The sequence below is a fragment of the Vigna angularis genome, chromosome 2, assembly GCF_016808095.1.
Source record: "Vigna angularis cultivar LongXiaoDou No.4 chromosome 2, ASM1680809v1, whole genome shotgun sequence".
Taxonomy (NCBI): Eukaryota; Viridiplantae; Streptophyta; class Magnoliopsida; order Fabales; family Fabaceae; genus Vigna; species Vigna angularis.
Genome location: NC_068971.1, coordinates 7,368,049 through 7,379,735, shown reverse-complemented (window position 1 = coordinate 7,379,735; position 11,687 = coordinate 7,368,049). Strand labels below are relative to the sequence as shown.

The 11,687-nt window shown below is 28.5% G+C and overlaps 1 protein-coding gene across 2 annotated transcripts; it reads left to right on the top strand.

The window, feature by feature from the left end:
• The first annotated feature begins 854 nt into the window (after positions 1-854).
• LOC108329722 (L-3-cyanoalanine synthase 2, mitochondrial) lies at positions 855-4,898 on the top strand. Of its 2 annotated transcripts, none has more exons than XM_017564071.2 (10): positions 855-1,187; positions 2,506-2,615; positions 2,744-2,801; positions 2,887-3,150; positions 3,317-3,454; positions 3,550-3,601; positions 3,943-4,022; positions 4,096-4,155; positions 4,307-4,387; positions 4,530-4,898. In XM_017564071.2, the coding sequence occupies exons 1-10, from the start codon at positions 951-953 to the stop codon at positions 4,626-4,628; spliced, it is 1,179 nt and encodes a 392-aa protein (XP_017419560.1). In that variant the 5' UTR covers positions 855-950; the 3' UTR covers positions 4,629-4,898. The 2 variants fall into 2 exon arrangements, with proteins under 2 accessions (XP_017419560.1, XP_017419561.1); XM_017564072.2 differs by lacking the exon at positions 855-1,187 and adding an exon at positions 2,045-2,149.
• The last annotated feature ends 6,789 nt before the right edge of the window (positions 4,899-11,687 follow it).

The window sequence follows — 11,687 nt, the reverse complement described above, 5'->3', positions numbered from 1 at the left end:
ATTCTCATAGCTATTCTTAGTCAAAAAAATAGAAAATATAGTAAAACACATAAGGAAACATGTAAAGGGCTTTCGATATAGTTATTAAAAATTATAGTTTTGGATGGAATGGAATTTTTTAATTTTCCAGAAATATTAAAGTTGGAAAATTTTGTGTCTTATATTTGTTTTAACCTTAAAAGAAAAATAACATACCAAAGAACAATAATTGCAAGCAATAGTTTTAATCAAATTTCTTATATATACACTGCATTCTTGAACACGACAGTTTGAAATTGTAACCAGAGATGAAAATCAGTGGGTCCTTACATTAAGAATATATTTGATTATATTTTTTAATTTAAAAACTATTTTTAGAAAATACTTTTCAAGTAGCAAAAATGAGAGGAAAAAAAACACTGGTAAAACGTAAATAACACAAATGAATGTAAAAGATATCTGGAAGATGTTTTGATTTTTTATGACTTCAAAAAGCTGAAACAGAATCATAAAAGATACCTTTCAGACAATACTTTTATTAATTAATGATTAGCAGCACACCGCAGTTCATGTACTGAACTTAGCCATCATTCGTTCGTCGCATGAGTCAAATATGGTGGTCGGACCGAAATTGAACTCTTGCACCTAACAATGCCCATCAAAATTCTCTTTTCCATCCTTTGAAGAATAGCTTTTATTTTTTTCTTAAAGTTGATCGATGCACTCAATTTTAATGAAATGTTATTTCTTTTCCAGTTTCTATTCATGTTAATTATCGTTGCTGTCAAAGTTGATTTTTTTTTATATATAAAAAAATGACTTTTTTGCATAAAAATTGAATTTTTATTAAAAGGGTCACATGCTATGCTGTTCTTCTAAACCTGTATTTGTGAAATTAGTTACTATTTGTGTGTCATTGTCGGAACTATTAGGAGTCTGAGAAGTTTGAGACCATTTATAAATTGAGCAGAATGTTGAGGATCGTCAACCTCAACTCAGCTCAAAAAATGGCTTCTTCCTCTCTCATGAGCTTCATCCTCAAGCAAAGGTCTTCTTCACATGCTGGTGTTGCAGCATGCTACCACCCCATCATGGGGAGCTTCTTCTCCACGACAGCAACCGTAGTTGATTCTCCTTCTCTTGCTCAGAGAATCAGAGAATTGCCTAAGGACCTCCCTGGAACAAACATCAAGAAGCATGTGTCTCAGGTATATTCACTCTCTCTCTCTCTCTCTCTCTCTCTCTCTCTCTCTCTCTCTCTCTCTCTCTCTCTCTCTCTCTCTCTCTCTCTCTCTCTCTCTCTCTCTCTCTCTCTCTCTCTCTCTCTCTCTCTCTCTCTCTCTCTCTCTCTCTCTCTCTCTCTCTCTCTCTCTCTCTCTCTCTCTCTCTCTCTCTCTCTCTCTCTCTCTCTCTCTCTCTCTCTCTCTCTCTCTCTCTCTCTCTCTCTCTCTCTCTCTCTCTCTCTCTCTCTCTCTCTCTCTCTCTCTCTCTCTCTCTCTCTCTCTCTCTCTCTCTCTCTCTCTCTCTCTCTCTCTCTCTCTCTCTCTCTCTCTCTCTCTCTCTCTCTCTCTCTCTCTCTCTCTCTCTCTCTCTCTCTCTCTCTCTCTCTCTCTCTCTCTCTCTCTCTCTCTCTCTCTCTCTCTCTCTCTCTCTCTCTCTCTCTCTCTCTCTCTCTCTCTCTCTCTCTCTCTCTCTCTCTCTCTCTCTCTCTCTCTCTCTCTCTCTCTCTCTCTCTCTCTCTCTCTCTCTCTCTCTCTCTCTCTCTCTCTCTCTCTCTCTCTCTCTCTCTCTCTCTCTCTCTCTCTCTCTCTCTCTCTCTCTCTCTCTCTCTCTCTCTCTCTCTCTCTCTCTCTCTCTCTCTCTCTCTCTCTCTCTCTCTCTCTCTCTCTCTCTCTCTCTCTCTCTCTCTCTCTCTCTCTCTCTCTCTCTCTCTCTCTCTCTCTCTCTCTCTCTCTCTCTCTCTCTCTCTCTCTCTCTCTCTCTCTCTCTCTAACCAGTCACTGTAGCTCTGTTCAATAATATCATGCCACGTGTGTCACAGTGTTTGATTTTCCCGTCTTATCCAGTTTAAATTCATTTCATATATGCCAAGAGTGAAAAGAATTTTTGAATCGGATTTTTAAGGTATTTTTCCAGTGGGCTTGGGTTGAAAAGCTGTCTGGACTTCTTGGTATGGATCTTGGGATAATTACAGCTGCAAGTTGTGATTTTTGTCATGAAACTCATCTCTTCTGTTTGAGCTTTGTTGAAACCATTTTATTATGAAGTTAGTGTATGATACTGATAGAATTGCAGATACTTTTTAGGGCTTAAGTTTAGGGGAGGGTTTGATTTCTCACAGGCACATATAAAAGTAAATGTTGAAGAGAAAACTATATCTGAGTTTTCACTAAAATTTTCTATTACTTCGCTAGATTTATATGAAGAAGAAACCATTTTGCAGAATAACCGACATTTATCATTTTTTGTTTTCTTCCTATTTTGTTCATTGGTAGATTCCTGAATTAGAATATTTCATTTTTTTAGCTGATTGGGAGGACTCCACTGGTTTATCTTAACAAAGTCACTGAAGGATGTGGAGCATATGTTGCTGTCAAGCAAGAGATGATGCAACCTACTGCCAGCATCAAAGACAGGCAAATTCCTTTTTATATATTTATCTTCTTTTTTCTAGTTTGAATTTGATCAGATTGTATATTATTCTTAATGTTAATCAAAATTCAAATTAATACAGAACTACTGTAATTTTCTTTTTATTTTACAGACCAGCATTTGCAATGATCACAGATGCTGAGAAAAAGAATCTGATAACTCCTGGAAAGGTTAGCTGATATGATATATAACAGAAATTTTTCTCTGTTATTATTCACATACAGATGCTGATAGTAACCTTAATTGATGTTGCAGACAACTCTGATTGAACCTACATCAGGAAACATGGGTATCAGCATGGCATTTATGGCTGCCTTGAAGGGATACAAGATGGTTTTGACCATGCCCTCTTACACAAGCTTAGAAAGAAGAGTGACCATGAGAGCATTTGGAGCTGAATTAATCCTCACTGATCCAAACAAAGGAATGGGAGGAACAGTAAAGAAGGCGTATGAACTTTTGGAAAACACACCAAATGCTTTCATGCTGCAACAATTTTCAAACCCTGCCAATACTCAGGTTACTTGAGCAACCTAATTACTATTTCTGTTTGAAACCATTTACTAAGAAAAGAAAATCTGAAGAACTATGTTTTTTAAGGTTTTTGCTGAAGTGTAATAGTTCTGAAATCCTTGGCTCTTACAGTGGTAGATTAAATTATATATTGACTTCAAATGGGATGCAGGTGCATTTTGAAACAACAGGCCCTGAAATATGGGAGGATACAAATGGACAAGTTGACATATTTGTTATGGGAATAGGTAGTGGAGGCACTGTTTCTGGGGTTGGACAATATCTTAAGTCCAAAAATCCTAATGTTAAGGTAATGTTCTTCAGATCACCAATTCAAATTACAAATAAACAGTGTTTTATTAGATGCACACTTATTAAACCCCTTGAACTTCATTTGATTCTCAGATATATGGAGTAGAGCCAAGTGAAAGCAATGTTCTGAATGGTGGTAAACCTGGTAAGGATCAGGCCTTTTTCTTTTCTTTGAATTTGAATATTCTTCTACTTTTTGTATGATAATTTTGTGCATTGTTCATTTTTGAATGTTATGCTTCAGCCTTTAAAGCAACCTAAGGTGCAAGGTCAAGTTGAAAAGGAAGGGCATACAAGCCTCTAAAATGTTTAAATTTGACAGTCATTTCTGGCATTGGTGAAGTGAATACATACTATAACTGTTAAAGAAGCTTAAAATTAGGATCTAAAGTAACAAAAGTAATCAGTGTGGTCTTTGTGTGGTATTTGGAAGACCGTTCTTCTATTTACAGATTGCAAACTCTGCTGTTGTCATTTTTTGTGTAGGTCCTCATCATATAACTGGTAATGGGGTTGGATTCAAACCAGACATATTAGACATGGATCTAATGGAAAAAGTTCTTGAAGTAAGTAAGAATTTTACTTCTTTCTACAGAGATTTAGCAGGAAAGTTTTACACTTTTATTTTTCTCCCATCAGGTTAGCAGTGAAGATGCTGTTAACATGGCTAGGGTGTTGGCCTTAAAGGAAGGACTCATGGTAATCTTCACAAGACAATTTATGATAGATTTCAAGCTTCATTATTATTGATTCCACTCTTAGACTATTCCTTAGTAACTGTCAAATACTATCTATAAACTGATAATGGAATTCTGAATTTGCAACTGTTTTTCTTTGTAAATTTTTCCAGGTAGGGATATCATCTGGGGCTAACACAGTTGCAGCACTCAGATTGGCTCAGCTGCCTGAAAACAAAGGCAAACTTATTGTGGTAAGAACAGTTTCCTTAATACAACACCAAACTTATTCATGACATGATTCTAGAAAAATTGCTTAGCACTAAAATTTTAGTCAGCAAACTTGTATGTCTAAGATGCTGATTCTGTGATAACCATTGATGGCTTGAATCTCAGACTGTTCATCCCAGCTTTGGCGAACGATACCTGTCATCTGTCCTTTTCCAAGAACTTCGTCAAGAAGCTGAAAACATGCAGCCAGTAGCAGTTGACTAATGCCATGCATAAGCAATGATCCAAAGCTTTGATGAGGAGTCACATTGCATGGATCAACCCAGTTGTTACAATCCTGTTGTAGCAAAAATTGTTAACACCATCTACAATTCTGCCACTGCAGAAATTGTCAGCAAAACCTGTGTTGATTTGGAAAAGGTTTTGATAGTTTAAAATAATTTTATCTTAATGTTCTGTATTTTTTCAGTTTCTTAGTTGGAAAAAGTATAAAGTAATCGAAGTGTGTCTGAATTAAATCCTGTTATTGGTAAACTGTGTCTTCTTTTGGCATCTAATTGTTAAGTTTCTTTGCAAAAATATAAATTCGGTAACACTTATAAGTTGTTGGTATTACCGAATTTCTATCTTTGCAAAAAGTAAAATTAGGTGCAAAATCCTAACTTAGAAATATTCCCACTTTGTCCAAATCATTCTTCCACTCTTTTTCTTACTTCCAAAATATAGTGATTCAAAACCTAGCATAGAGTTTTACTTTATTTTAAAATAAATAAAACGAAAATAAAATCCATGTATAACACATAAAGTTTATTTTCCCAGGCTTAACAGTGAGTCCGACCCAAAAATAAAATGATTCATTTCTTCATGAACCTCCGTAATTTCAACCTCCACTTCCATAATATTTTGTATTTTTTTTAGAATATACAATTTAGAATTTAACTTTTTTTATTTTGGACTGTATATTTTAAATAAAAAATATATTTTGGATTGTATAATCCTAAATACAAATATATTTTAAATTGTACAATTTTGTATTTTGTAAAGTATGTGAAATAAATAACTTTATAAGATATCAAAAATTTGCTTTGGAACTTAAGGGTGTGGTGGTGGGATTAACTCTTCACCCTTTATAATTAACTCCTAAACTTAATTAGATTTTACAAGAAAGAAAGAGTTTTCCAATGTTTTTTTATTTAAGTAAATTTTGGAGGCGATTTTTTTATTATGAAATGAAATGATTTTGTTTTAAATTAATTTATTTCAATATGATTTCTGTGCAATCAACTTCTAAAGATGAAATTTAAGGTAAAAATTATAAGTTATTAAAAAGTGTAAAAGTGAGAATAATTTTTATGAATGTAAGTTATATAAATCATTTTTACTTATCACACATGCTTTGATGTTGTAATTTAGTCAAAATTCAGATGAAAATAGGTCTAGTATAATTATTTACATCTTACATGAATCTCTGTTGTGAATGAGTTATGTGTAGAAATAATATTATGCTTCTAGTAGTCTTTTACGTTTTAATTTATCTTTATTTGTGTTTGTGTTGGTATATATATATATATATATTTGTAGGACAATCATATAATGTGTGTGTTATACAGAAGTAACGAGAGAATAACGGATGTTACTGTACAAGTCAAGAGAGAGGGAGAAGAATAATAGAAAAAAAGTTCAAGTTATTTTTATGAATGTTATATTTGAAATTTAAAATTAAAGTATGTATAATGTGTTATATTTTCTGGTACATGATTTAATGAATATTATAATATATATACTAATTATGAATTATTAAGTATGAAAAAAAAATAGGATGTTACAATATCTAATACTTTTACCATATTATTGTAATTTCTTAAGCATTGTACCGAAAGACACTTGTTAACATGATTTTCTTTTCTGTAATAGAGTTGCTTATGCAGTTAAGACAAGGTAGTACTATTACCAAATTCTTGTTGGTATCGTAAAGTCTACTTTTTTCCTTTCTTACTTAACGTTTTGCTTCAAAAATAATCATTTCATCATCTCATGATTGCTTCATTGCTTCACTTTTCTTGCATTGTACCTCTAAGAACTAACTTTATCCTAAATACTGATTTATATAATCATTCATATGTTTTAAATTGTACGACATTTTTAACACACTTGTTATATTAAGTAATATACAGTTTGAATATTGTTGAAGATATTACATCAGACCTTTATTAAAATAATATTCTAGTAAAAAAATATTTTTCATTATCAACTTTTTTCAATTTCCACGCTTGATATTTAATAAAATGTTATTTTCAACAGTATACTTATAATTTTGTTATATTTAATAAGAGGTGTCTAAGTAGTTACTATTACAATGTAAAACTTTAATTGGGTGAAACTACCTAGTATTATGAATTGAATTTGAGACATTGTTTCCTCGTTGCTGATACACCATTTGCTGAATTTGAATACAAGATGGTACATTTTTTTTAAGAACTTTATTAAAGGTGAAGAATGTTCACTAAAATCTAATAATAAATCTTTTTTACGAATTAAAATAAAGAATGTTGTTGGAATAGAGTGCAGCAGGGGCAGTTGTGCCCTACATTATTAAGCCGTTAAACAGATAGGGTCCTTATGAGGGACCTTGCTTTTGCTTCATACCCCCACACTTCCATTTGAAGCAGTACTGATTGTTTAGCAATTTGTATTTAATTTTAAAAAAATACAATACATAAATTTTTTACATTTATTTCATATTTTTTTATTTTTTGTTCTTTTTCAAATATATATATATATATATATATATATATAAATTTATTTTTTTATAATTATTTTATATTTATATTATATATCAAATAAATGTAAGAATGTATTACTCAACCATTATTTTTAATTTGTTGTCTTTTCTATCATTTCGTTTTATCAGTTACATTTCTCTATCCTATTCCTCTTGTGACATCTTCTACGTTACAATAAAAGAAAATCATAATTTATGATTTTAATTTTATTAATTTTGTTTAAATTTTATGGTCAATATAATTGAACATATATTTAATATACATAAATTGTCTCTTATGTTTATTAAAGAAGTAATTAATGTTAATATAATTAACTTAATTTTTTTAATCAACACATATTCAATTATTTCAACCACTAATAAATTTCAATCAAAATTAAAAAATTAAAATTTCTACAAAAATTGTAATTTTTCTTTTTATTATACTAAAAATAAAATATAACAATACTTCTTATATTTGAACTAATATATATATATATATATATATATATATATATATATATATATATATATATATATATATATATAATTAAGATTATTTCATGAAAATAAGGATTTACATGGTCCGTTTAAGTTCATTTAAACTCCAACTCATTTACATTATAAATTAATGACATCAATATTAGGTTAAATGGATTTAATAACATTATATACATATGAAAAACCGGTCTATCAAATGAAAATTTTCTTTTATATAGAAGTGAGACTCTTCCATACAAACATGTATGTATGCATGTTTTCAAAATCATAAAGTTAAGTAATCCATTTAAATGAATTTAAGTTCCAATTAAGATAAATGATTAAATTAGTTAAATTAGTGTTTGGTTGAATAAATTTAATAATATTGCATACACATAAAAGTAAGTGCTTCAAATAAAAATAAAATTATTTTTGTATATAAACGTGAAATTATTTTATGAAAATAAAAATTGATGTTAGCTGATAAAGTTATAAAATACACTGGTTCATTTAAATTATGGACATATAACTTCTCTTTCAAATAGCTTAGGCATAATTAAGAACTTTGACATTTTTTAATAAAATAAAATAATACAAAGCATTGGATCTACAAACACGTGATAAAATTTATATTTTATGAGACATAAGCAAGCTATACTTATTATAAAAAATATCTAAATAAATATACAGAGGTAAACATTAAATCATTTATATTGTTCTTTACGAATGAAAGTTAAGTTAGTTAACTTATTATCACAATGATTTCCTTCACAAAAATCATAAGAAATTTTAAATTGCATATGTATACAAAAATGCAAAAATTGATATCATTTTCTTCTGAGACTCCAAGGAACCACTCATTGATCCAAAAATTCATGACAAACTAAAAAAGGATCATTTTCCAACCAAAGCCTCTAGAGTTTATTCTTCCAAGAATGCTTCAAAGCATAAATGATTCCATAAATTTAGCATAAATAGAAGTGTGTACTCCTAAAAAATAGTTGAAGAAATACTTACATATTCACCCTAACTTCTTTTTAAAATATCAGCACATGAAGTCAAACCAATACAACCCTTAGTTGCACCATCAATATTTGTCTTAAGCCAATTAACAAATGGAACTTGTTATATTATGTCCACAAATAAAACCATCATACCCTCCATAGTTTGAAGATTGGAAATTTTTAACACCAAAAAATTAGAAACAATATTACTCATATGTTTCTTAGATTTATTCTCAGTCATATGCATTAACTTATTGGTTTGAAAAACAGCATAAGGAAACATAACTGGATCCTGAAATCTACTATGATTTTTCATCCTCAAAATCATCCAAATCATTATAATAATGATAGTCACTTTAACTATTTTAAGCAAAAGACTACAACGAGACTTTACAAAATGAACAACCAAATTCAAAAAAAAAATTACAAATTTTTTAACCTCTAAATCAATAGATAAACGACTATATAATTCTCAAAGAACTAAAATTTTAATTGATGACACTTTATCCAACCAAATCAAGTCTTCCTAATCTATATGTTTCATATAAAAAAAAAGTATATTGTCTAGAGCCCAAAAGATTTATGTCATAAAAATAAATAATATATTTAAATGAATTTAAATTCCAAGGACTCATTATCAAATTGATTAAATAAATTTTAGTAAATAAATTTAATAATATTACATATATATATATATATATATATATATATATATATATATATATATATATATATATATATATGAAAATAAGTGTATGAAATGAAAAGAATTTGCATATAAAAGTGAAATTGTTTCGCGATATTAATAAATATTTATGTATGTGGTTAAAGTTATAACGGTTAGATGTAATTTGTCTTCATAAAATAAAAATTTACGCACGTTTTAAAGTCATCAAGTTAAGTGATTTATTTAAATGAATGTAAATTTGAGCACATTATCAAATTGATTAAATCAATATTATATTAAATAACTTTAATAATATTACATACATATAAAAGTAAAAGCATTAAATGAAAATATTTATTTTTGTATAGGAGTGAAATAGTTTTATGAAAATAAAATTGTATGCGCGTTCTTAAAGTTATAAAATTAAGGGGTTCATTTAAATTTGAGCGGTTAGATGTAACTTCTTTCCATGGAAGTAAAAAAAGAAATCATGCATGTTTTTAGAGTTATAAAGTTAAGTGATCTATTTAAATGAATTTAAGTTCCATCTAACATACATGATCAAATTGATTAAATCAATATTAAGTAAATAAATTTATAGTCTACATACATATTAAAATAGGTGTATGAAATGAAATATGTTGAGGAAGGTATGAGTTAGGATTAAGTTTGGAAAAAAACACAAATGTTTGATAGAATAAGAGTGATTTAATTAGGAATCATTTATAAAAAAAATGAAAAAACAAGGTTAAAAGGTTGTATGTGTTAAAAAAGAGGTTAAGCTATAAGAGGAAAATGGAAAGCATGTGTATATGTATCAGAGGATGTTCATGAATGACTTGTCATATTCTTTTCTTTTCAAGTGGTGTCTTTGATTGTGTATGAAAAAACATGTTTCTTTTAGTCAAGCCAAGTTACAACCTTTAAAAGACTTTCTAATCTAAATTAAGATCTGTGAACTGTGTGAATGAAATGGTATGTAAAAGTTGATGAAGTAGTGTATGATATGCTGAGTTTAAGTTGTATTTGATAAATGTAATAATTACCTATTATTCGTACTTATTAGAATTCTTTATTTGTCTTTCTATAATTTATTTTGTCTTGAATTTCATAAAAAGATGCAAAAATATATAATTTGTATAAATAGAAAGCATTTATTATTTGGTTGTAAAAATTTGAAATCCAAGTTTGGAATTGGAATGATGATGTGAGTAAATAAAGTTTTTATTAAATTATATATTTTTTATGGTAAAAAAAAATGATATGCCCACTTTTTTTTTTCTTTTTACCTTTCAAGTGATTTTTTTTTAATTTAAACGTTTTAAGCTAATTATTTTTTAAAATTAAATTAATAAAAATAATTTATAAAATAAATAAAACTATCTTCAATTCAATATAAAAATTATTTATATTTATTTTTATAATTATAATTTTATTATTTTTTTGTTATCATAAAAAAAGTTATGTATCTTCATGAGTATATTATAATGTAAAATTTACTTTTATATTACTATACTAAAAGAGAAAAAAGTAATGATTATTATTTTTATTTGTATTTAATTTTAATATATGTTGTAATATGTTTTTTAGAAAATATATTTTAATTTTCATTTCAAGACATACACGCACACTCATATATATATATATATATATATATATATATATATATATATATATATATATATATATATATATATATATATATATATATATATATATATATATATGTATGTATGTATACAAGCATACACATACATCACATACATACATTACACACATGTATGTGTTATGTTTTGTGTGTTAATATCTCTTATTAAATTATGTCACATATCCATCAATAATAGATTATGACCAAATACACACATAAAATATTAAATTGTCGCTTAGTATGAGTTATACTCAACCACACACCCACATATTTTCATTTTAAAGTTTAAACTTTTGTTTTTATGTATCAAATATTATCCTTTTGCTCAACAAGCACTTGTAAGCTTGCCTAAAGAGACAACTATAAGAATTTTCAAATATGAAGGCTAGCTCAACGAGTGTTTTCACTTGTTCAACAACACACCTAATGAAATTTGACTCACTCAATGGTCAATTCTCCTTGAGCTCTTTGGATTTTAATTAAAAAACTTTTGTTCATTGAGATGATTGACTAGCTTGACGAGTAAGTATTGTGAGTTTTTATCAATTTAATTTGTTTAATGAGATAATATTTGCCTAATGACTCAACCACCTTAAGTTCTTTGAATTTTTATAAAATAATTTTTTCTTAGTGAACGATTTACTTATCCAACGATCCAAAACCTTGAGCCTTATTCACAAGGCTCGCTTAGTGAGAAAAATGTTCAAACTCTCTAAAGTTTAAATTCTTGAATTTTACTTAATGAGTGGATAGTTTGCCATAT